The 26,738-nt window shown below is 45.5% G+C and overlaps 1 protein-coding gene and 1 long non-coding RNA gene across 2 annotated transcripts in view; both read left to right on the top strand.

The window, feature by feature from the left end:
- Positions 1–26,738, top strand: part of EHHADH (enoyl-CoA hydratase and 3-hydroxyacyl CoA dehydrogenase) — a 55,610-nt gene that overhangs the window by 9,855 nt on the left and 19,017 nt on the right. Inside the window, exons 2-5 of the mRNA XM_038417247.2 lie at positions 5,272–5,375; positions 6,868–7,043; positions 12,094–12,205; positions 17,622–17,726. Of these exons, the coding sequence (XP_038273175.1) occupies positions 5,272–5,375; positions 6,868–7,043; positions 12,094–12,205; positions 17,622–17,726 (497 nt within the window). The remainder of the gene's footprint in view (positions 1–5,271; positions 5,376–6,867; positions 7,044–12,093; positions 12,206–17,621; positions 17,727–26,738) is intronic.
- LOC122455699 lies at positions 13,389–14,247 on the top strand. The gene is made up of 2 exons (XR_006274103.1): positions 13,389–13,436; positions 14,185–14,247. It is a non-coding gene; the product is annotated as an uncharacterized LOC122455699 (long non-coding RNA).

Genomic DNA, 26,738 nt, shown 5'->3' with positions numbered 1-26,738 from the left:
GGGCTCAGGGCAGGGGGTTGGGGTGCAGGAGAGGTGCAGGAAGGGGGTTGGGGTGCAGGAATGGTGTGGGAGGGGGCTCAGGGCAGGGGATTGAGGCACAGAAGTGTGCTGAGTGCTTCAGGGGACTCGGGGTTGGGGTGCAGGAGGGGTTCACAGTATGGTCTCTGGCCTGGCACCACTTACCTGGAGCGGCTCTGGGGTGGCAACAGCGCGCAGCAGGGCTAAGGCGGGCTCCCTGCCTGCCCTGGCCCCACGCCGATTCCAGAAGCGGCCGGCACCACATCCCTGCGGCCCCTGGGGTGGAGTGGGCGGGGCAGAGGGTTCCACATGCTGCGCTCGGCTGCAGGCACTGCCACCCCTCCCCCACAGCTCCCATTGGCTGCAGTTCCTGGCCAATGGGAGCTGTGGGGTGGGGGTGGGGGCAGTGCCTGCAGGCAAAGGCATTGCATGGAGCCCTCTTTCCCTGCCCCCCCCCAGAGGCCGCAGGGACGTGGTGCCAGCTGCTTCCTGGAGCGCTGCAGGGCCCGCAGTGCCATTGGGGTGGCAGTCTCATGGGCTGAATCCAAAGCCCTGATGGGCCTAGTTTGCCCACCCCTGTCCTAGTCAATGGGAGCTATCATGATTCTAAACCACCATTAATGGCCCACACTTTGCATAATTACAATAGGATCTCAGAGTTATACTTTATATTTCTAGCTTCAGATACAAGAATGTTACATGCATACAAATAGAAGGAATATATTTAGTAGGTTATAACCCTTGTAATGATACCTTACAAGAGACTTTTTGCATAAAGCATATTCCAGTTACATCATATTTATAGTCATAAGCATATTTCCCTAAAACATATAGAATGCAACGTCATAGGTACCTTCTCAGGGAGAAAATACCAGGTACTAAAGGGCTCTTTAATCTCGTAGAGAAAGACAGAACAAGAACCAATGGCTGGAAGCTGAAGCTTGACAAATTCACACTGGAAATAAGGCATCCTTTTTTAATAGTGAGGATGATTAACCACTGGAACAAACTACCCCAGGAAGTGCTGGATTCTCCACCTCTTGATATCCTCAAATCAAAACTGGTTGTCTTTGGGGAAGATATGCATGAGCAAAGCACAAGTCATTGGGCTTGGTTGGGTAACAGCATGAAATGTGATATACAGGAGCTAGGCTAGATTATTCTTATTTGAATTACCATAGTGCATAGGTGCTTAGTTCATCTAATAGTCCTTTGTGGTCTTAAATTATGCATCTGTGAATCCACCAGTGCACCTCCTTAGATACACAGTCGTGCAAGATATGCAGCAAAGTTGTTGCACATCTTAGTAGATTCACAGGAGGACAGCTAAACTTTTGCACACCTTCCATTCTTTCCTTTCTGTGTATGTTAAGTAGTATGCAGAAGGGAAACCCTTCTGCTATGAACCTCATAAAGTCTGAGAAGAGGAGTGTCTATCTTGTGAACGCTAAGTGTTTGACAGCAGAGCCGGCTCTAGGTTTTTTGCCACCCCAAGCAAAAAATTTGCTGCCCCAAGCTCTGAGAGCACAATTGCCCAAGCAAAAAAAAAAAAAAGGATGGCCGGAATGCCGCCCCTGGAATTGTGCTTCCCCAAGCACGTGGTTGCTTTGCTGGTTCCTAGAGCCGGTCCTTCCTGGCACTTTTTTGTTATTGTTTTTTTAAGAGGCAGCCTAGTTAAGCTTCAGGGTTTCTTATGTTCTTTTTAAAAAATTGAACGAAGTTCACATTCAAAAAGCTTAACTAACTTAGTTGAAATTGCTACTCAAAATAATATAAAATACAGGACAAGATCATTAAAATTAAGAAAACCCTCTGCATAAAAGGAATAGGAATCGCATGTTAAGGTCATCTTCATAAGTATTTTTTTACGTTACAGGGCATACATTTAGTTAACAGTAGTGACGTGAAAATTCACCATATACATTCCAATATATCTACTGTAAGTCAACCACATGCACCCTTATGAACTCTCTGAATGTCTTTCTCATTATATAAACTTTGCACAAATACATGCATATCTTAGCTAGGCATATGTTGAAAGGGTTAAAGTTGTAAGAATGTGTACAGTGAATTTTCACACCATTGTTAACTGAATGGATATACTGTCATGGTAATGAAATACATGTGTAAATATAACTGGCCACTTCTATTCCTTTTATGCTCATTTTTCAACTCTGATGTTCTTGTGTATTATTATAATTACTTATTCTAGGAATCTTCATGATAAGTTACGTTTTTTGGAAGCACATTATAATAAGGATGCATGTTACTAACTTTGTATACATTGGGCCTGTAGCATCTGTCACGGGAGCAAGTATGTTGTCTGGACCTGACAAGAGTGAGAGGCTAGTGCAGAGTTAGGTGTTGCTCTTGGCCTTTGACCTGCTTTCAGTAAAAATTATTTTTCTTGCTAGAATTCTTAAAAAATAAAAAAACATGATCCCATTTATGAAAGCTACAAGCTATGTGAGGGGAAAGGAAATTTTATGTACTAGCAGAGTGTCAGTTATTCCCTGGGAAAAATCAGTTCTGTGTTAGGCTGTGATAGGAAAGACAGGGAATGGAGGGTAGAATTGCCCCTTGGTATCAGCCTCAAGTGACTGATTTCCTTAAGCTTGACAGAAGGAGTAACCTGTGACACACACTTTCTTCCATAAAACCCCACAAATCTCTCCCCAGTGCAAATTAACTCCTGGTTTACTACACTTCAGAGCACACTCAGTATGTTATAACTGCTATATGCACACCCCAGGCACAGAAGTGCTTAGAGCACATTTAATGCCTGGTCCTCAGAGGCACTTTCTCTCTGCTTCTATGCATTTACTGTAGATAGTATGTTAAGAAGAATAACTTAATGTGTGTAAAATATCACGTATTGTGATGTACTATGTATGGGTTTATGTACTATATGTATGGGTTTTTGTTCTCCCTCCCCATGCTTACAAATTACAGTAATGTTTCATTATATTCTTCTATTTAATCTGTCCAGCAGTGGCTGAATTTGGTGCTCCTGTGTCCAGAGCTCTGCTGGTAGAGGAGATAAATGGTACATGGTTGGTATCATGGGAGTAGAGTAGGGATGCAATACAGGACACAGCCTGCGCTCTTGTTTTTCACCACAGCTCCTGATATGACAAAGGAGCTAATACAAAAACTTTTTAATGTGCATTCATCCCATAGAAGATGAAATGGCTGAATTAGAAAGGTTTGATATCCAGCTACGTATAATGATATGCTTTGAAAAGAACCTTTAGTGAGTCATCTAGTCTGTTTCCCTGCATCATGGCAAAATTGGTTTTATTATCTTATCTGATTTCAGCTTTCAGAGCTATTAGCAATGTAGCCTTTTGTTAATTACTGATGAAGATACATATAGTATTGTAGCGAGGTCAAGACTCACTGGTGCAGCGCCTCCTGCTGCTCGTCTTGGGAATTAGCTCTTTCCAGCCTTCGGCACGACCTCTGCAGGCTGGTGTCTCGCCTGCCATTCGCCCCGTGTCCCTCCCAAACCCCGGTGCCCCTTATCCTGGGGTTCTGCCCTCTGCAGTACCCCTACTCTGGGTCCCCCCTCCTAGGGGTAACCCCCAACCCTCTAAACCCACCTTGCTTCAGTGGCTACGGCCAGTCATTATCTAGCCTCTGCTCACTGGGGCAGACTGCAGTGTAATGGCCACTCATCATTGGCAAGGGGTTAGGACCGGCTGCCTTTGCCTATCTCTGGGCTGCCCCTCTGCAGCCCCAGTACCTTTTGGCCTTAAACAAGGCCTGCAGCCTGGGGTTTTACAAGGCTGGAGCTCCCCAGCTCCCTCTGCCCTTCCCCAGCACTGCTCCACCTCAGGTACCTTGCTCCCAGGCAGCTAGCCCTTCCCACTCCAGGACTAGAGTGAGACTCCTACAGCTCCTGGCCCTCTGCCCTCTTATAGGGCCAGCTGTGGCTGCTTCCCCCAATCAGCCTAGCTTTTCCCAGCCACAGCCCTCTCCAGGGTTGCTTTTACTATTGGCTCCCCAGGGAAGCCCTCTCCGAGGGCTGTTTTAACCCCTTCAGTGCAGGAGGAGGGTGACCACCCTGCTACAAGTATGATGTAGATGGTGTGATGGGCGCTTGGAGGGCCAGGTGGTGGAGACACCTGACTTCCAGCCCCTTGCTCTCTGTCAGGGTAGTAGAGGTGGCTATTCCTGACACTAAGCCAGGAATCTTCAGTTCTCCACCTGAACTTGGGCCTTGTCCCTTAAGGGGATATGGTAGGAGGACCCAGGCCCTCCCACTCCCCGTCCCTGTGGGAAGCAACACCAACATCAGTTATTGGAGGTGGACCACATCCACCCTGACTGAATTGGCCTTGTCAGCACTGGTTCTCCACTTGTAAGGTAACTCCCTTCCCTTCATGTGCCAGTATATTTATGCCTGTATCTATAATTTTCACTCCATGCACCTGAAGAAGTGGAGTTTTTTACCCATGAAAGCTTATGACCAAATAAATCTGTTAGTCTTTAAGATGCCACCGGACTCCTTGTTGTTTTTGTGGATACCGACTAACACGGCTACGCTTCTAATTCTTAACACCAGCAGGGTTTTCCCAGCAGCAAGTCTAAATCCGCTGCCCTGGGCTACTTCCCATTTATATGTCCCTTCAGTTTTGAGCCTGGCTACATGGGCCAGAGACCGGGTGGAGTTGAGATTATTATTAATCTTGTTTATCACAGTATTGCATAGGGACATACTGAGAACAGGGCCCACTTACGCTAGGCACTGTACAGATAGTAGCAGACACTTCCTGTCCCAAAGCACTGACACCCCAAAGAGACACTCAAGGCAGAATGTACAATGTGATACCTACAGATGTCATAAGAGTTACACAATTTTTTTATTTTTTGGGAGTGGGGTTTTGATGGGAAGAGATTGTCTAAATGGAAAGACCAAGGAAGCGGAGGAGACATTGAAGGTCAGGGGGCATGTGTGCAGTGGGGTTGAGATGAGGAGACTGTGAAGGAGGGTTTGCAGCAAACAGCCAAGCAGGACAGAGAGAGAGCCCCATCAAAACTGTCCAAAATATTGATGTTATTACCACCATCCACAGGCCCCTGCTTAAGCTGTTCTTGCTGGCTTCAGTCTCTGGCTGTCTTCTCCCTTCAGTTTCTTTACCCAAGCCCAGGTGGTTGCAGGGAGAGATATCACATGTACCTCCAGAGGGCCCCCAGGTTGCAGTTCTTATTGACAGGCTCAATGGCAGCATTGTTGTTGATTTATTTTAGCTCTGCAGTTGTCCGGGCTTTAGAGCAAGGAGTGAAGAAAGCAGATGCAGATCCTGCTGTGAAAGCTGTTGTGATTTGTGGGACAAATGGGACATTCAGTGCAGGTAAGATTCTCTCTTTATTTAATATACACACACATATTGAGTCAATAATTATTCTAACCTCCTATGAGAATTGTCCCACAGTAATTACAAGCATCATGGTGAACACTTCTGTGGTCCTTCAGAGTAGCAGCATGATCTGTAGTCTCACTATGCTTGTGTTATTCTAGCACAGGGGTTCTCAAACTGAGGGTCGGGATCCCTCAGGGGGTCGCGAGGTTATTACATGGGGGGGTTGCGAGCTGTCAGCCTCCACCCTAAACCCCGCTTTGCATCCAGCATTTATAATGGTTTTAATTTATAAGGGGGGTCGCACTCAGGGGCTTGCTATGTGAAAGGGGTCATCAGTACAAAAATTTGAGAACTACTGTTCTAGCAATAACAGTCAACAATGACCAGATGTGTCTTTAATACAGTGATTTTCATAGATAGACCAAATTAGGTAGACAGTGGCCTGTGATTGCGGGGGTAACTCTCATCATGCTTTGAGATCAACTCAGGGAAGCACTCTCTGCAGAGGGCTAATGAGGTGTTGCCCCATCCAGATGACCTGCAAAGAGAAACTATTAACTCATCATATTGTAGTGTTGCCACCTGCCCTGAAATGGAAAGGGCTGTTTTACAGAGCTGCAAATTGAGACTGTTGAAGTTCTGAGATTGACTGGCATTGAGAGCCCCTGATGGTTCCAGGAGTTGGGCTGAGGATCCAGGGCCAGAACTGAGAGCTGCTGTATGCTGAAGGTGGGGTGTGGCATGACAGCCCCACCTTCTCCCTGATGCACTCTAACACTACCATGTTATTTTATGCCATGTGGCTTTAGGTCTGCGTACAGACCTGAAGCTATCCCCCAAACTCTCAGGCTGTAGTAGAAGTGTCTAGTGGTGGCAGCTGCTGCAGTAGGGGTCTCTCCCCAGATGAGCCACCACTGAGTCTCCCCAAGAGGTGGGGAAGTAGCAGACCCCACACACTGGGGGCCTGTGGGGAGCAAGAACCCAGTGGGAACTAGGTGACTGGCTCCCTTACATGTTCACTTCCAGAGGGTGTAACCTGTGGGATGTTCGTACAGAGAGTAATATTGCTCTTCAGCTGTGAGCTGGACTGCATACTGTCAGCCTGACCTTCTCTTTAACTAAACATTTTTCAGAATTTCAGTGCTAACTCCACAATGATGGTGGAGTTAGTTGTGCCTTATCTATCCCTAAGGTTTTATGACTAGGCCCAGAGAGAGGATTGAGATCAGGGTTCTCCCCAAGGCGTCCTCTGTGCTCATGAGTGGGTTTGATTATCTTAACTGCTTTCTTCACCACATCCAACCTATTCCACACATCTGTGCATTGTGGCTGCTTTCCTTCAAGTTCAGGATTGAATAGGAGTCCATAGTCTGTCAGCATTAATGCTTAATTGTCTGGAAGGAAAGGCATGCTAAGCAACGACAAGCACTCCCTGCCCTGCAGATGTTTCATGGTCTTGTTAAGCTCCTTTGTGTTTCCTCAGGTGCTGACATTCGAGGGTTTTCCTCCATTCAGGCAGGAGACGGGCCCAGTCTGACATCAGTAATTGATCTAATAGAGAGAAGTGAAAAGCCTGTGGTGGCTGCCATTGAAGGCATGGCATTGGGAGGAGGACTGGAGGTGGCATTGGGCTGTCACTACAGGATTGCACATGCACAGGTAACATGCTGTTAACTATCGAGAGTCCAACAAAGGGCAACAAGTGTATTAGAAGGGTATGTCCTCCTACACAAGGTCCTACACAGCGTAAAGTGCTTAGAGCTGCTCTAAATGCAAGGGAAAACGGAAGGATCTGGACAGGGAGCCCAGGGGAACCTGAGGCTGAATTAATAAGAGTGCTGCTGCATGGCCCTCCTGGGAGCAGAAGAAAGGCTAGAGGAAAGAGCTCATAACCAAATGCCTCATTTGCATGCTGAGGATCCCACTTAACACCTTCACCCCCAGCTTCTCCCATTCTCTGCACTGCCCTTGGCAATAGGGAAGTGGATGCACAGGAAGAATGAGACTTAGGCCTGCTCTGTACTACAAAGTTAAGTCAACTTAAGTCATCTTATGTCAACCGATTTGTGCATCTGATTACACGCAAATTTGTCTCCAGCAAACGTAAGCACCCTGTTACGATGACACAGTAAAACCACCTCCCTGAATGGCATAGAGCCACAGTCAACCTACTGAGGTGGATGCACTGCATGACATGCGTCCATCCTAACAGTCCTCCAGCGGCTGTCCCATTATGCCCCATTCCTTGCAACAGTGTCTGCTCTGGTCACAGTTGCAAACTCCACTGCCCAGGGGTCACAGAGACCAGAAGCCATCCCAGCCCTTATAAAGCGACCCACATATATCTGAAATGCCTTTTCCTGATTGCCCACCTCATGAGCACACCTAATAACTCTCTCTTGTTGTGTGCAATTGCTCAACCAACCATGCTGGCTGCACACGCTAGACCTGCTCCTGTCTGGAGCAGACAGGAGATATTGGATCTCCTGGGACTGTGGGGAGAAGAGGCTGTGCAAGCACAGCTATGGAGCAGCTGTAGAAATGTGAACATCTGCAAAAATATTTGCACTGGGGATGCAGGCAAAGGGGTACAACAGGGATCAGCAGCAGTGCCAAAGCGAAGGAATTGCACCAGACGTACCTCAGAGCCAAGGAGATCAACTGTCAATCTCGTGCTGTGCTGCAAACCTGCCACTCTGAGAACTGGCTGCATGCCATACTTCGTAGAGATCCCGTCAGCACTCCACAGACCGCCATGGATACCTTAGAGGAGCCCGAACAATGAGGAGCTGGTGGAGGAAGAGGAGTAGAGGTGCGGCGGGTGGAGATGCAATGGAAGGATCCAACCATGCCATGAGCCAGGACCTGTTCTGGACTCCACCACAGTCTAGCCAGTCCCACCAGCTGAGCATGGACAAGCCCAATGAAGGGAAGGAACCTCTGGTAAGTGTGTGCATGCATTATTTCTTACAGTGTTTAAATCTAAAGATGGCACCCAACCCAAACCTAAGTTCACAAGACACAAGTATCAACTTTTCAATTTTACGTGTACAAGAAGAGGTAGAGGTACAACAAACAGAGTTGAGTTGGTATTTGCTTTCATTCCCCTGTTGGATTAGGCGGGAGGCATCATGCAGAGCAGTTTGTTTATGTACGCTGCATCCTCCTAGGAAATCTTGATGAAACTTTCATGGAGATACTCTGTGATCCTCTCCTGAAGATTTCTAGGGATGGCTGCCCTATTTCTTCCTCAATGGTGGGACACTTTCCCACGCCACTCTGTGATGACTTTGGTTGGCACCACTGCAGTAAACAGGCTAGTGGCATACAGACCTGGGCACCTGTGAGACACAAGTAGCAGCTGTGCTCTCTGTGCCTTTGTGACCCTCAGGAGAGAGATATCAGCTAAAACCACCACGACTGGTAAAAAAATTCTCCTAATACTCAGTATCATTGTCCTGTGCTTGTACCCATTGAAATAGGCACTGACATTTTATTGTTTCATGAAACCAAAATTCCTTCCACCCCTCTCCCCTCACCACTGGTGGGCCATACCCACTATGGCTGGGGCTGGAGAGCGGTACTGTGCACAGGTATCCCAAAGCTGAAATGTCAATAAGCATGTCTTTTAAAAAGTTTTTATGGGAATTAGTTTCAACCCCCCCCCATCCTTATCTTCCACTTTCTGTTGTGACCATAAATCCAATGACACATCTGTCTTGTTTCTATCAGCAGCTGCTGCCTTTGCAACCTTTGCCCCCTCCACACCCTGAGAACACCTGACCTTGATGAGGAGGAGAAGGAAGAGGACTAGGCAGGACATGTTACCGGTCCCAAATGCTGCAGACCCTAGTTGACCTACAGATCCCCACCCTTTGCAGTCCTTAGAGAACTCGATGCTAGCAGCTCTCTACACCCCCCAGCATACCATGTGGCATCACAGACTGCATCCCTGCCCCTACCATTTCTCATCTAGGGACAGCAAGGAAAACCACAGCTTCACATCCCCTGGCCTGTGAGAACCATAGTTGGTATATGTGTAGCCACAAGGGACTACATTTGTGCACTAAAATGGACAGGTATGTTTGCTGCTTTTCCAATTTTAAAGTTCCATGCTGTTAGTCTGTGTTAAAAGTTTGTATTGCATTGCCTGTTGTGTTTTGCTCATTGTCTTTCTGCACTGTTTTTGCCACTCAATAAATTTCTATATTTTTTAAACAAAACTATCTTTATCTGTTCACAACACATATTGCAGAATGTGAAATGGTACTCAAAGCATACAGTACTTGTAAATGTACAGCACCACAGAACTCCTGATTTCAGTAAAACACACAGTAATAGTTATAAATGTACAGCAAGCACTAGACATTTCTTAGTAGCATCCAAAGCTCCAGGCCCAGAGATCACTCCAGCACAGAACACTACTGTGAGTGACATTAAAGGGCTCTTTCAAAGCCTTCCTCAACCATATAGCTCCACATTGAGCTCTTGTAATGGCCGTTGTGTCTGACTGTTCAAAGTCTGCTCACAGCTGCTCCACCTCCACCCTGGCAGCAGCTTTTCCCCTTTTGGCTCACAGATACTATGCAGGACACCAGAAGCAACTATGTGAATCAACACTGTCAGCATCCCTTCAGTTACCAAAAGCACATGCAACTGTTGTTCTGCACTTGCTGAACTGGTAGTTGAATCTTTTCTTGGTGCTGTCGAGATAGCAGGTGTCTGGCTTCAAGAGCTAGAGAAGCAAGGAATAGGCTGGGTCTCCTAGAATCACTATTGGTATTTCAACATCACTAATAGTAATTCGCTGGTCAGGAAAGAATGTCCTTGCTTGCAGCTTTCCGAACCATCCTGTGTGCTTAACAATGCGAGTATCATGCATCTTCTCTGACCAGCCCACAGTGATATCAGTGAAGCATCCCCAATGATCCATAAATGCTTACATAACTATAGAAAAGTAGCCCTTTCTGTTGATATATTCTGTATTAAGGTGAGCTGGTGCCAAAATAGCGATATGTGTTCCATCTATCATACCATCTCAGTTCAGAAATCCCAAACCTGCAAATCCATCCATGATGTCCTGCGCACATTGCCCAGAATCACAGTTCTGCATATCAGGAGATGGTTAATTACCCTACACACTTGCATGACAATGGCCCCCGCTGTGGATTTTCCAACTCTAAAATGATTTCCTACTGACCAGTAGCAATCCAGCATTGTAAGCTTCCATAGTGTGATTGCCACTTGTTTCTCAACTGTCAATGCAGCTCTCATTGTGGTGTCCATGCACTGGAGGGCTGCGGTGAGCTCAGCACATGAATCCAGAAACTTGGCCTTTCACAATCAAAAGTTCTGCAGCCACTGCTTATCATCCCAAACCTGCATTATGATGCAATCTCACCAGCCAGTGCTTGTTTCTCAGGCCTAGAAGCTGTACTCCACCACCTGCAGCTGCTCTGTGAACGCCACCAAAAGCCTTGAATTGTTTTTCACTATGTCCCTCAGAAAACTGTCCTCCAAGAAATTGTCATGTCCCCCATTGTTGCAGTACTTCCTGTGGATTTGGAAATACACGAGAATCATGTGTCCTGTATTTCCAGCGTTCGTGAGAATAGCACAGAGGTCTGCAGGCTCCAGGCTTCTATCAGAGATGATGGACAGCGAAAAGAGCCACGTGGGTTTATGGAAATAAAAAAAGCACAATCATTTTAGCTTATGGATGGCATTATGGGATGGAGAAAGGTGCATGCTGGGAACTTGACTCCTAGTTCCTAGAGATCCCTAGGTGAGTCATTTCTATCCCACAACACATTGCAAAAAGTTCCCAAAAGGCATTGCACTGGAGGATGGCATGTGGCACATTGGGATACCTACCCATGATGGAGCCATGCTTCATCCCATACACAATCTCACAGATCATATTCTACATGTACCTACACATTAAAAACAAAAGGCCACTCAAATTTTTCATGCACACATGTAGAAAACCAATGAAATATTGAAAGCCTGAATTTCCATTCAGCTGATGAATGTATGAGTGCTAATAGTGCCCAGCAAAAAACAGCACTTTTAAACCTGCATAATTCATCAAACCATCACAGGTGTTCACTAAATTACTGAAGGCAGATCTGTGACCTAAGTTTATATCTCGACCAAATTTCAAGTTTCTACCACTCTGTTGTGGCATTAGAGTTGTTTTGAAAGTTTACAAATATAGGCAGAGTAGGTGGCCACACTTCTAGTTAATATTGCCAAATACAGTCCATTATAATCACCTACTTTCAGTTGCTTATAATTTGCTAAACTTTAACCATGTGAACAGTGGTTTGATTTCTAAGTTTCAACAAACTGTTCTCAAGAATTAGGTTGGGGGAAATGCACAGTTTTGCCAATGTTGAACTTTTCTTCAATGATTTCTTTGACAGAGCTCTAGTGTGTCCCTACTTTTGAAGCAGAAACCTGAAACTTAGCAGGTGATGTTTGTGGTGTCGGGGGGTATCTTTTGCTTTTCCCATTAAAATGTATCCAGATCTAGCAGAGTTATAAATTGCTGAAAAACACAATTTGCACCTTTCTGGGACTCCGCAGAGCAGTTTGCTAGAAGGAATAGGGTGTGACTGTAGTTCTGCTGTGCTTGCATCTTCTGTATGTAGTATATGATTATTGATTTCTTTAATTAGACCTTCTGTTTACCTTCACTCGGCTCTAGGCCTGGGTAGGTCTTCCAGAGGTCACCCTTGGGATACTTCCAGGTGCTGGAGGAACCCAGAGACTCCCCAGACTGATTGGGGTCCCAGCTGCACTTGACCTAATCACCACAGGTAAATTTCTGTGGCTTTGTTTAGAATAGGATGGAAAGATGTGACATGGGATCATTTTAGCTAGCTCAATCTACTGAACATCTTCAAAAACTCTAGTCAGACAATGCAAATTGTATTTTAACACATGATAGTCTGGTTGAGTCAAAACAACTTGCCTTGTCTTAACTTGAGTTTTTGAAGATGTTAGACTGAGCTAGCTAACACAGATTAACCTTTAAATCCTAGTTTAGACAAAACCAGAATGTTAGAATGTGTGAATGCACAGACACAACGTGTGCAGACACTCCCAAGGCATACTTATGTGTGACACTAGGCCCTGGTCTACACTATGAGTTTAGGTCGAATTTAGCGGCATTAGATCGATTTAACCCTGCACCCGTCTACACGACGAAGCCATTTTTATCAACTTAAAGGGCTCTTAAAATTTATTTCTGTACTTCTCCCCAACGAGATTAGTGCTGAAATCGACATCGCCGGGTCAAATTTGGGGTATTGTGGATGCAATTCGCCGGTATTGGCCTCCAGGAGCTATCCCAGAGTACTTCACTGTGACCACTCTGGACAGCACTTTCAACTCAGATGCACTAGCCAGGTACACAGGAAAAGCACCTGGAACTTTTGAATTTCATTTCCTGTTTGGCCAGCGTGGCAAGCTCATCAGCAGAGGTGACCATGCAGAGCTCATCAGCACAGGTGACCATGCAGTCCCAAAATTGCAAAAGAGCTCCAGCATGGACCGAATGGGAAGTACTACATCTGATCGCTATATGGGGAGACGAATCCATGCTATCAGAACTCCGTTCCAAAAGATGAAATGCCAAAATATTTGAAAAAATCTCCAAGGGCATGATGAACAGAGGCTATAAGAGGGATGCGCAACAGTGCCGCGTGAAAATTAAGGAGCTCAGGCAAACCTACCAAAAAAACAAAGAGGCAAACTGCCGTTCTGGGTCACAGCCCCAGACATGCCGCTTCTATAATGAGCTGCATGTAATTCTAAGGGGTGCCCATACCACTACCCCACCCCTGTTCATGGACACCTTCAAGGGGGGAGTCTCACGCAATAGTGATGAGGATTTTGGGGACGAGGAGGAGGAGGATAGTGCACAACAGGCAAGCGGAGAAACTGTTCTTCCTGACAGCCAGGAACTGCTTATCACCCTGGAGCCAATACCCTCCCAACCCTCCCAAGGCGGGCTCCAGGACCATGAAGCCGGAGAAGGCACCTCTGGTGAGTGTACCTTTGTAAATATAATACATGGTTTAAAAGCAAGCATGTTGAATGATTAATTTGCCCTGAAGACTTGGGATGCATTCGCGGCCAGTACAGCTACTGGAAAAGTCTGTTAACATGTCTGGGGATGGAGCGGAAATCCTCCAAGGACATTATTAAGGGGACATTCAGAGTTGGCTGTTCCTGCTGGGCTTTTTGCCTGTGACTGAAAAGAAATCATCCCTGCTTTTAGCCACGCGATGGCACGGAGGGGCTGTTCTCGCTGAGTTGTTTGCGTTTGGCTGGCAGGGATTTTCCCTGATACTAATCATATGGTGGGAGGAGGGGTGAAGCAATCATCCCAGAGAATTGGGTAGTGGGGGGGGGGTTAGTTGGGTTTGTGCTGCACGTTAACCCAAAAAACGTAGCCCCTCCTTTTAAATGGCCAACCCAATGGGTGCTTGGTACGGGAAAGGAGGGCGCTGCTGTTTGAAACCATTCCCATATGTTATGAAGGTTGAAGAAGCTGAAAGACTGTGGCTTTCCATGGCTGCCTGCAAGCTGAATTCTGTTACCTGGCCCTGTGTGTGTGTGATCTCTCACACCAAACCGGCAGGCCCCCAATATAAGAGGCAAAATGCGACCTTGTACCGAAAGCACATGTAGTATGTAATGTTAACAGCTTGGTTCACCGTGAAAGAATCTACCCATTGTTCTCTAAAACGTGTCTCTTTAAATATTACTCTCCCTTTTTTTCCTCCCGCAGCTGCAAATGTTTCAAGTCTCCACCTATCATCTTCGTCCCAGAAGCTAGCGCAGATAAGAAGGCGAAAAAAATGCACTCGCGATGAAATGTTCTCTGAGCTCATGCAGTCCTCCCGCACTGAAAGAGCTCAGCAGAATGCATGGAGGCAAACAATGGCAGAGTCCAGGAAAGCAGAAAATGAACGCGAGGACAGGAGGGATGAGCAAGATGAGAGATTGCGTGAGCAAGAGAAGAGGTGGTGGCAGCATGATGAGAGGAGGCAGGATGCAATGCTGAGGCTACTGGGGGATCAAACTGATATGCTCCGGCATCTAGTGGAGCAGCAGGAGCACAGACCGCCACTGCAGCCCCTGTGTAACCGCCTGCCCTCCACCCCAAGTTCCATAGCCTCCTCACCCAGACGCCCAAGAACGTGGGGGGGAGGAGCTCCAGGCACCCAACCACTCCACCCCAGAGGACTGCCCAAGCAACAGAAGGCCGGCATTCAATAAGTTTTGAAGTGCATTGTGGCCTTGTCCTTCCCTCCTCCCCTCATCCACCACCCCACCCGGTGCTTCCCTCCTCCCGCACCCCTCCCAGGCTACCTTGGCAGTTATCCCCCTATTTGTGTGATGAGTTAATAAAGAATGCATGATTTTGAAACAACAATGATTTTATTGCCTCTGCAAGCAGTGATCGAAGGGGGAGGGCGGTTGGCTTACAGGGAAGTAGAGTGAACCAAGGGGGCGGGTTTTCATAAAGGAGAAACAAACAGAACTGTCACACCGTAGCCTGGCCAGTCATGAAACTGGTTTTCAAAGCTTCTCTGATGCACAGCACGCCCTGCTGTGCTAATCGCCCTGGTGTCTGCCTGCGCGTAATCAGCAGCCAGGTGACTTCCCTCAACCTCCCACCCATCATAAACGTCTCCCCTTTACTCTCACAGATATTGTGGAGCGTACAGCAAGCAGCAATAACAATGCGAATATTGGTTTCGCTGAGGTCTAACCAAGTCAGTAAACTGCACCAGCGTGCTTTTAAACGTCAAAGTGCGCATTCTACCACCATTCTGCACTTGCTCAGCCTATAGTTGAACAGCTCCTGACTACTGTCCAGGGTGCCTGTGTATGGCTTCATGAGCCATGGCATTAAGGGATAGGCTGGGTCCCCAAGGATAACTAAGGGCATTTCAACAGCCCAACAGTTATTTTCTGGTCTGGAAAGTAAGTCCCTTGCTGCAGCTGTTCAGAGTTCCTGAAGATGCAAGCATCATGTGGATAGCTCAGTGGTTTCAGCATTGGCCTGCTAAACCCAGGGTTATGAGTTCAATCCTTGTAGGGGGCCACTTAGGGATCTGGGGCAAAAATTGGGGATTGGTCCTGCTTTGAGCAGGGGGTTGGACTAGATGAGCTCCTGAGGTCCCTTCCAACCCTATATTCTATGATTCTATGTACCTTTCCCAGCCATCCTACATTGATGTCGGTGAAGTGTCCCTTGTGATCCACCAGTACTTGCAGCACCATTGAAAAGTACCCCTTGAGGTTTACGTACTGGCTGCCAACGTGGTCCATCCCAAGATAGGGATATGCGTTCCGTCTATCGCCCACCACAGTTAGGGAATCCTATTGCAGCAAAGCCATCTAGTATGACCTGCACATTTCCCAGAGTCACTACTCTTGATAGCAGCAGCTCAGTGATTGCATTGGCTACTTGGATCTCAGCAGCCCCCACAGTAGATTTGCCCACTCCAAATTGATTCCCAACTGACCAGTAGCTCTCTGGCATTGCAAACTTCCAGAGGGTTATCGCCACTCGCTTGTGAACTGTGAGGGCTGCTCTCATCTTGGTATTCTTGCACTTCAGGGCAGGGGAAAGCAAGTCACAAAGTTCAATGAAAGTGCCCTTACGCATGCGAAAGTTTTGCAGCCACTGGAAATCATCCCAGACCGGCAACACTATGCAGTCCCATCAGTCTGTGCTTGTTTCCTAGGCCCAGAATCGGCATTCCACGGCATGAGGCTGCCCCATTGCCACCAGGATGTCCAAATTGCTGGGGCCCGTACTTGGAGAGAAATCTGTGTCCATGTCTCCATCACTCTTGTCACCACACTTCGTCACCTGCCTTTGCAGATTCTGGTTCTGAACATACTGCAGGATAATGCACGAGGTGTTCACAATGCTCATAACTGCTGCGGTGATCTGAGCGGGCTCCATGCTTGCTGTGATACGGTGTCTGCAGGAGAGCAGAGTTGCAGCGGAAGCGGTGGCTGACGATGAATGCCTCAAGAATAGATATTTATAGGGAATGACGAGAGGACCTGCAAGGTGGATTCAAGAGAGCAGGAGAGCAGAGTTGCAGCGGAATCGGTGGATGACGACCATTAGCACCGCGCACATTTCCCAAGGAAGAGCACACATATCCAGGAGCCCATGACAGACAACATGTCTCAATAGCGAATTTTTCCAATAGCAGCAGAGCAGAGTTGCAGCGGAAGCGGTGGATGATGACGGTTAGCAGTCCTACTGCACCATCTGCTGAAAACAATATGGCGTCCGCACGGAAAAAAGGCGCAAAACTATTGTCTGCTGTTGCTTTCACAGAGGGAGGGGCGATTGACAACAGGTATCCAAAACCACCCACGACAATGTTTTTGCCCCATCAGGCATTGGGAGCTTAACCCAGAATTCCAGTGGGCGGCGGAGACTGTGGGAACTGTGGGAACTGTCCGTAAGTCAATACTAGCCACAGTAGTGAGGACGCACTCCGCCAACTTAATACGCTTATTGTGGACATATGCAATCGACTGTATAAAATCGATTTCTAAAAATCAACTTCTATAATATCGACCTAATTTTGTAGTGTAGACATACCCTAGATGGTACATTCATGTGTGCATGCATTCATACCTATGCATCTCTTGCAGAATGGAATTAGCTGTGGTCTAACTGAGGGACAAAAGGAATGGCTTTGTAATCTCTATCTAGATATTTATTACCATTTTCTTTCTTGTAAGACAGAGTTGCCATTTTGTCTGTACACACTAGATTACTGAAACCTTTAGGTAATAAAACAGTGGGACATTTTAAATGAAAAGGGGTTTTGCTCCTCAGTACCTTGCTGTGCTGAGAGAGCACAACTGGGGAAATACAAGCCACATTTCAAAGTTAATTAGAACAGGAGAAAACTGACAGAACGGGATGTACCTGGCCTTCAGTTTTTACTGCTAGCTTCCCTTTGTTTTTTCCCATTCTGTGTTATCTCAGCACACCTGCTTTTGCCATTCCAGAGCAAAGCCAATTAATAATTTAGTTAGCAGTGCATGTTCCTGTCTGGTGTGACTAATGCATCCCAACTGGGAACATATCTCAGGCCAGCCAAATACAGAAGTTTTATCAAATGGAATGGAATGAAATCTCTGATAGCAGGAAGCTGAAGCTACCTTATTTCTTCATTACAGGGAAACGTGTGCTGGCTGCTGAAGCACTGAAGCTGGGCATCGTTGATGAAATCGTGGAAGAAAACACAATTAATGCAGCAATCCACTTGGCAAACAAAGTGTCAGGTAAGGGAGGAAGTGTAATAATGACAAGGAGCCCATTGGTGAGGAGCAGCTCAGCCTAGTCAGGTTAGCGGGCCAGAAGGAGAACAGCTCGGGCTAACCAGAAGAAGGCCTGCTGTGAAAAGAGCACTGTTGGTTTTTTCCAAACACCGTTTCGATCTTCTGCCTCTTTGCTGGGTTTTGAATTCCACAGAAAACAAGCTTTAAATAGAGAGCAATTATTTTTCTGAAGTATGTCTGAAAAACTCAAAAATACTGGTGAGCCTCAAGGCTCTCAACAAATTCAGATGAGGCAGAGAGATGGGGACAAATACAGTTAAAGCAACAAAGATTCCCTATGGCTCATGCATGCTAAACATACACCCTTCCACACCCCTGAGGAACAGCACTGCTTCCACCCCAGGTGGTTTTCTGGGTTTATAAGAGGACTAAGCACACTTTCCAAATACAATACATTCTTAGACAGCCAGGCTTGTTGGTGCTGTGCACAGCTTGGCTGCACAATCAATACTGGCTGCACTAAAAGAACTTTTGGTATGGCAAATCCTCAACCAGGCATAATGACCCAGTACATCTGTCTCTAAATGCCCATTTTTCCATTTCTTTAGCCATCAGCTGTTCTTACTTTGCCATTGTCTGAGAAGAGGCTGAGTTGTGAAGAGGGGAGATACACCGGAAATGGCAATCCTATGAAGAGGTCATTTAGAACCTAAAGGTCACTAGGCCAAATTTACTGACACAGGAAATGTTTTCACCACTGTCCTGCTTTGGTGCATCTTCTGGGGAGAGCATCCAAGTGAAAATGAGATAGGATCAGAAGAGGCTAAAATGGGGAAAAAACAAATTAAAAATTACTTAGACAAATTAGATGTCTTCAAGTCACCAGGGCCTGATGAAATGCATCCTTATGGAGCTGACTGAGGAGATACCTCAGCCATTAGCAATGCAAGATGGCAGAGATTCCAGAAGATTGGAAAAGGGCAAATATAGTGCCAATCTATAAAAAGGGAAATAAGGACAACCTAGGGAATTACAGACGAGTCAGCTTAACTTCTGTACCCAGGAAGATAATGGAGCAAATAATTAAGCAATCAGTTTGCAAACATCTAGAAGATAATAAGGTGTTACTTAACAGTCGAATCATGTCAAACCAATCTGATAGCTTTCTTTAACAGGGTAACAAGCCTTGTGGATAGAGAGGAAACAATAGACGTGGTATATCTTGACTTTAGTAAAGCTTTTGATACTGTCTTGCATGACCTTCTCATAAACACACTAGGGAAATGCAACCTAGATGGAGCTACTATAAGGTGGATGCAAAACTGGTTGGAAAACCATTCCCAGGGAATAGTTAACAGTGGTTCACAGTCATGCTGGAAGGCCATAACAAATGGGGTCTCACAGGGATCGGTTTGGAGTCTGGTTCTGTTCAATATCTTCATCAATGATTTAGATAATGGCATAGAAAGTACACTTATAAAATTTATGGATGACACTAAGCTTGGAGGGATTGCAAGTGCTTTGGAGGATAGGATTAAAATTCAAAATGATCTGGACAAACTGGAGAAATGGTCTGAAGTAAATAGGATGAAATTCAATAAGGACAAATGCAAAGTACTCCATTTAGGAAGGAACAATCAGTTGCACACATACAAAATGGGAAATGACTGCCTAGGAAGAAGTACTGCAGAAAGGGATCTGGGAGTCATAGTGGACCACAAGCTAAATATGAGTCAACAGTATAACGCTGTTGCAAGAAAGCGAATATCATTCTGGGATGTATTAGCAGGAGCTATCTAAGCAAGACAAGAGAAGTCATTCTTCCGCTCTACTCCGCACTGATTAGGCCTCAACTGGAGTATTGTCCAGTTCTGGGCACCACATTTCAGGAAGGATGTGGATGAATTGGAGAAAGTCCAAAGAAGAGCGACAAAAATGATTAAAGGTCTAGAAAACATGACCTATGAGGGAAGATTGAAAAAATTGGGTTTGTTTAGTCTGGAGAAGAGAAGACTGATAGGGGACATGATAACAGTTGTCAATACATAAAAAATTGTTACAAGGATGTGGGAGAAAATTGTTTTTCTTAATTTCTGAGGATAGGATAAGACGCAATGGGCTTAAATTGCAGCAAGGGTGGTTTAGGTTGGACATTAGGAAAAACTTCCTGTCAGGGTTGTTAAGCACTGGAATAAATTGCCTAGGGAGGTTGTGGAATCGCCATCGTTGGAGATTTTTAAGAGCAGGTTAGACAAACACCTGTCAGGAATGGTTTTAGATAATACTTAGTCTTGCCATGAGTGCAGGGGACTGGACTAGATGACCTCTTGCGGTCCCTTCCAGTCCTATAATTCTGTGAACTCTGCCGGAGCTCTGCACATGAGAGCCAAGCTGGGAAGCACTGAGTCCACACACTCCTTGGCTGTCCTGGCCACATGCCTTTTTCTGCCAACATTCCACCTTCTTCTGGAATGATGTTTGTCCACTTCCACCTCTTCCCAGCACAAAAAAGGTTGCAGGCAGTTTTCCCTGCTGCAGCCTCTTTCCTAGTGGACCTTCGGGCCTTGTGCCAAGAGCTATGCCAACAAAAGCTGGCATAGTCCAAAGGGTGAATCTAGAATTCTAGATGACTGTATGTACCATTTTTAACACTATTTAATTTATGCATTCTTGCTCAAGATCAATATGTTCTCACCTACATTTTGTCCAAGAGCTCTCTGGCAGAACTGGTCTCCTGCAATAGATACTTTCCCCTCTCACTGTGTTCAGGTTATTTTTAAGATTTTTTATTTCTATCTTTAGCAACAATCAATCATTTCCATAAGCAGTCCTTCTTCCTCTCTCTTTTTTTGTTCAGACAACCAAGTTCTATGGAAATATAAAGCTCTTAGAGATATGTGTTAATATACTTTGCTGTTGGTTCTAATCAAGGCAAAGAAACTTCTGCTCATCAACCTCACCTGCCTGTTTTAGATGAAAGTTCCATGTTTGTCCCTCCTCTATCTTTTGGAGAAGTTATCACCCTTCTCAGCAATGTCTTTCCAAGAAGCAATGGATTCACTCTGAAGTATGCTCCAGGTTGATGACCCTGTGTAGGGTCCATACCAGTATTTATAGCAGAGATTTGTAACTTTGGTAGACACATTACTAGAGTTGTCAAATGCTCTGGTTTTCATCTTAATATTATTTGAAATCAGATAAAACCTCCAGACATTTGAATGCTTATTTTCTTCTCTTTGACAAGTTAGTTATGCATCGTGCAGTGACTGAGAATGATGAAAGCCAGCATCACCTCAGAGGAGAACCTCAGGACTGGATGAATCATCCAACATTCTGTTCCTTGATGCCATTTGCTTTTGGGATTTACATATCTACTGTCATTACCAGAAAATTTCTGTACTTTAATTTCATCCTCAGTGACTAACAGAATTAACTGCATGAGTTCTGTAACAAACAAGAATCATAGCAAGAAGCTCAGGGCTTTTTAAACTGCTATGTACTCTTTCTTTACAGTTTTCATGATACCTGTTTCAGCTGTCCATTTTTCCCAGACAGCATTTTCAAAGTCAGCCCTGATTTCCCACCTACCCTGAGGATTTGCCACCAAGCCTTGTTGAAGAACACTGAAATCTGAAAACGTGTCAGTTCACTACTTAAGATGAAAGAATGAGCTGACAGAGAAAGCATAGGATAGATTTATGATATTAAACTTTGTTTACTTCTCTGTCATACTATCGGAAAACAGCAGCATCAATGTCAAACACCTTAAAAAAAGATGCAACTATCTGAGGTACTTGGGCTGCACTCATGAGCTCAAATTTCAGTGAGTGCTTCCCAACTGGCTCATGTATTTATGGGAACCAACAACCAAGATGCATGGGAAATACCAAGATTTGAGTCCATTATCCTTGCATATAGCACTAGGCACACTTTCTGATAGGATTGGTGAAGAACCTTTTTTCATATGTAAGCTGGATAATTGCTTATGTAAAATAACTTGTGGTGGCACTGCTAGAATTTCTATACTTGGTGAGATACTTAGCCAAGTAAATGGAAGATCAGTTTCAAAAAGTCAACTTGGAGATTATTTTCCTTCAGAGTTTTGCTGTCTGCTAGTGCTGTAGATTTTATGGCTAAAGCTCAGACTTTCATATTTCATAGTGATAGGCTTGTACTGTGCAAGGCTTCCTTGGTTTAATATAATATGTGCTTAACAGAATTGTCTATACAGTCTCCACCTGTTAGAAGAACATCCTTCATCCACAAATTGTTATGGAATGTTCCTAGCGAAGGACACTCAGGTATAGTTTAGTGTTTTTAAGGATAAGAATACACAGACACCATCTACAGGAGTGATGCTCCACATTTACTTATTCAGTGAAAATCAAGACTGATGTGCTGCAGGTCAGGTAAATTAATAGAGTCTTCAAGCCTTAGCTTTTGCAGCCAAAATAAATGTCCTCACTTCTGAAAATATCCCAGATAAGAAAGGAACAGAGACTACAATGAAAACTACAGATAGAGATTAATTTCTTGAAGAGCTGCAAGCTGTAATTTATAAGTGGAATGTTCTTTCATTAGGCTTTTTTTTTCTTTTTTTTAAATAAAGGTCTCGGCTGCCAATTTAGAGCAGCATTGCACAATGTGTCCACTGGATGGCACCAGCAAATTGTCATTCAGTTGTCACTTGGCTGTTCGCTTGGTCTCAGTGCATGAAAGTACATATTCTTCAAAGACCAGCTGCACTAGGAGCCAAGCAGAACCTGAGGCAGATTTGGGTCAAAGCAGTACCTCCTGGCATCACGCTGTAGGTGGGAAAAAGGATGAGGAAAGCCTGAGTGCCGATTTGCCAGTGTGGTGATGTGTGTCTCCTGTCTGAGTATCAGGTTGCCGATGGGCATCACTGATACGATTGCTGGGTAACTGGGCAGATCCTGACTCTTCAATGGTGACCACTGGAGGCAGGCACCAACGAACTGTATCTCTCAACCATCCTTGGGGGATGTTCCCAGTAGCCTTGCCTCTTTTCAATCCCGCTCTGAGGCTTACCGTTGTGGCTGCCTACTGCTCTAGACAAAGAGGGATGGACATACTGCCCTCTTGAGCCAACCAGTGTTGCTCCTGGCTTGATCAGAGGTGGGCAATTGAGAGCAAGGGCTGGCATTTGTCCTTCTGATAGATTAGGTGCACTGCCTTCCTTTTATGTGGTTCCTGTTTCTGCTGGCCTGGGGAGTAGGGACCAATTTTAGCAGCTGGTCTTCAGTTCCTTGTCTGGAAGTTCATTGTGCTGGAACCAGACTGCGGAGTTGGGTCTCGCACATGGAGCCCAATAATTTTTCAAGAATTTAGGCACCTAAATAGGCCGCATCTATTTCTCTTACTTCAATGGCATGATAGTTATTATTGTTGCATATTTTACAGATTGGGACATTTTACGTCCTTGGCTTCTAATTGGTGCCACGTAGATTATAGCTGCTGATAACGTGTATCTTTTTTAGCTTCCATTGACTGAGGGTTCTTGTGCCCTCTGGATAGCTCTGGCTGACAATGCTGCCCTTGTCCCCATTTCCCTTATTTTCCTTACCAGGCCAGAGGTGGCCTGGGCTGGTCTCTCTGTTACAGGTTTGGATTTGGGTTATTTCTCATTGTGTTAGTAATTTGGTGCTGATTGTTTTCAGTTATTTTTATTGTGATAGTAACTAGGAGCCCCACTCAAGGACTAGTCAAGGCTAGGTTCTGTACAGACATGGAACAAAAAATGGTCCCTACACCAAAGATTTCACAATCTAAGTAGGGAGTTACGATAATCTGATCAGGGGGCATACGGGCTGGAACTAAGGTGCTGGGGATGCTGCTGCACCCCGGCTTGAAGCGGTTTCCATTATATACAGGGTTTGCAGTTTGGTTCAATGGCTATCAGCACCCCCACTATACAAATTGTTCCAGCACTCCTGTCAGGGTGTTAAATACTCATGTTTTGTCACCAGTGCAAGGAACTTTATTCGTCTGGTCTTTAGTCTCAATATTCCTAACTACAAGTGATAGTCAGTACCTGAGGGCGATGCTGAATGTCTCCCATAGCATATGGTAGCATCTCTTTCCAGGGGCCTTCTCAAATCAACAGAAATTTTATGTAAAATCTCTTAGTATGGCTCATCAATGTCAGTTGTTTTCAATTATCAGATCCACCCACAAATCCCAAAGTACAGTTTTGATCAGCAGATGAAAACCCACTCTGTATATGGCCTGACATTGAGGACTGCAGATTTGAAGGTAAAAATTGTAGATTCAGGAAAGGAGAATAAATAAGAGTAAAGCTGGAGAAGAATGAAACCATCCAGTTTTGGAAGGTTGAACCAAAATCTGTTCAATTTCAGTCAGAAATCTTTCTCCAGATATACTCTGAAGAAAAGCTGAGCTGCTTGCACAGGAGATATTTTTCCTTCTCTTTTTGGATTCTTCACAAGTTTTCAATAAACAAAGTTGAACTTAAAAAAAAAAGCCCTTTGTTTCCTGGCTGTCTAACTTACCTCATACCCAGGAAATTAATCTATCATGTGCCTAGTATTTCTCTCAAATGCTCTTGAAAGAAGAACTGGAGCTGGGATGGGCTAGTTAGGGAGCTACCATTATGGCTCCACTAGTGTTTCTTCATTTCAGCAGCTAATATGGAGTGGGCACTGCTCTGCTGCTTTTCCTTCTCTATAGGCTGACAGGCCAGAAAGGCAGCTGCACATCTGTCATAGCTAAGATGATGCTATGAGAGTGGAAGAGCTGGGTGGGCAGATTCTAGTAATCTGCCATCGTTGAAGCACATGCTCTCCTGTGGTTGGGCTGATGCTGCAGGGACCAAGAAACTTCAGTGGAAGACCACAGAACTAAAATGCTTCTCAGGGCACCAGGCAAGGAGATCACTGCCAGGTGTGGGTCTATAACTGCTCCTGTCTTTAAGCTGATATCATGAGTGGTAGCCCACTGTGAACTGCTCTGTTGTGTTCAGTGTGGCAATATCCAGCATTACCCCTCAGGGTGCTGGAAGGGCTAATTATTTATATTATATTATATTATATTATATTTATTATAGCAAGAGATGTCAAGAGTAACAAGAAGGGTTTCTTAGCAAGAGATGTCAAGAGTAACAAGAAGGGTTTCTTCAGGTATGTTGGCAACAAGAAGAAAGCCAAGGAAAGTGTGGGCCCCTTACTGAATGAGGGAGGCAAGCTAGTGACAGAGGATGTGGAAAAAGCTAATGTACTCAATGCTTTTTTTGCCTCTGTTTTCACTAACAAGGTCAGCTCCCAGACTGCTGTGCTGGGCATCACAAAATGGGGAAGAGATGGCCAGCCCTCTGTAGAGATAGAGGTGGTTAGGGACTATTTAGAAAAGCTGGACGTGCACAAGTCCATGGGGCCGGACGAATTGCATCCGAGAGTGCTGAGGGAATTGGCGGCTGTGATTGCAGAGCCCTTGGCCATTATCTTTGAAAACTCGTGGCGAACGGGGGAAGTCCCGGATGACTGGAAAAAGGCTAATGTAGTGCCCATCTTTAAAAAAGGGAAGAAGGAGGATCCTGGGAACTACAGGCCGGTCAGCCTCACCTCAGTCCCTGGAAAAATCATGGAGCAGGTCCTCAAAGAATCAATCCTGAAGCACTTAGAGGAGAGGAAAGTGATCAGGAACAGTCAGCATGGATTCACCAAGGGAAGGTCATGCCTGACTAATCTAATCGCCTTTTATGATGAGATTACTGGTTCTGTGGATGAAGGGAAAGCAGTGGATGTATTGTTTCTTGACTTTAGCAAAGCTTTTGACACGGTCTCCCACATCATTCTTGTCAGCAAGTTAAGGAAGTATGGGCTGGATGAATGCACTATAAGGTGGGTAGAAAGCTGGCTAGATTGTCGGGCTCAACGGGTAGTGATCAATGGCTCCATGTCTAGTTGGCAGCCGGTGTCAAGTGGAGTGCCCCAGGGGTCGGTCCTGGGGCCCGTTTTGTTCAATATCTTCATAAATGATCTGGAGGATGGTGTGGATTGCACTCTCAGCAAATTTGCGGATGATACTAAACTGGGAGGAGTGGTAGATACGCTGGAGGGGAGGGATAGGATACAGAAGGACCTAGACAAATTGGAGGATTGGGCCAAAAGAAATCTAATGAGGTTCAATAAGGATAAATGCAGGGTCCTGCACTTAGGATGGAAGAATCCAATGCACCGCTACAGACTAGGGACCGAATGGCTCGGCAGCAGTTCTGCGGAAAAGGACCTAGGGGTGACAGTGGACGAGAAGCTGGATATGAGTCAGCAGTGTGCCCTTGTTGCCAAGAAGGCCAATGGCATTTTGGGTTGTATAAGTAGGGGCATAGCGAGCAGATCGAGCGACGTGATCGTTCCCCTCTATTCGACACTGGTGAGGCCTCATCTGGAGTACTGTGTCCAGTTTTGGGCCCCACACTACAGGAAGGATGTGGATAAATTGGAAAGAGTACAACGAAGGGCAACAAAAATGATTAGGGGTCTAGAGCACATGACTTATGAGGAGAGGCTGAGGGAGCTGGGATTGTTTAGTCTGCAGAAGAGAAGAATGAGGGGGGATTTGATAGCTGCTTTCAACTACCTGAAAGGGGGTTTCAAAGAGGATGGCTCTAGACTGTTCTCAATGGTAACAGATGACAGAACAAGGAGTAATGGTCTCAAGTTGCAATGGGGGAGGTTTAGATTGGATATTAGGAAAAACTTTTTCACTAAGAGGGTGGTGAAACACTGGAATGCGTTACCTAGGGAGGTGGTAGAATCTCCTTCCTTAGAGGTTTTTAAGGTCAGGCTTGACAAAGCCCTGGCTGGGATGATTTAACTGGGACTTGGTCCTGCTTTGAGCAGGGGGTTGGACTAGATGACCTTCTGGGGTCCCTTCCAACCCTGATATTCTATGATTCTATGATTCTATGATTTAATGGTCTGTTCAGTGCTGTGATGCTGTAAAGCACCATGTAAATCCTTAATAGCATGAGTGGGA

The sequence above is a fragment of the Dermochelys coriacea genome, chromosome 9 (assembly GCF_009764565.3).
Source record: "Dermochelys coriacea isolate rDerCor1 chromosome 9, rDerCor1.pri.v4, whole genome shotgun sequence".
In the NCBI taxonomy this organism is placed as follows: Eukaryota; Metazoa; Chordata; order Testudines; family Dermochelyidae; genus Dermochelys; species Dermochelys coriacea.
The sequence above is the reverse complement of the archived record's forward strand: the minus strand, read 5'-3'. Positions and strand labels throughout refer to the sequence as shown.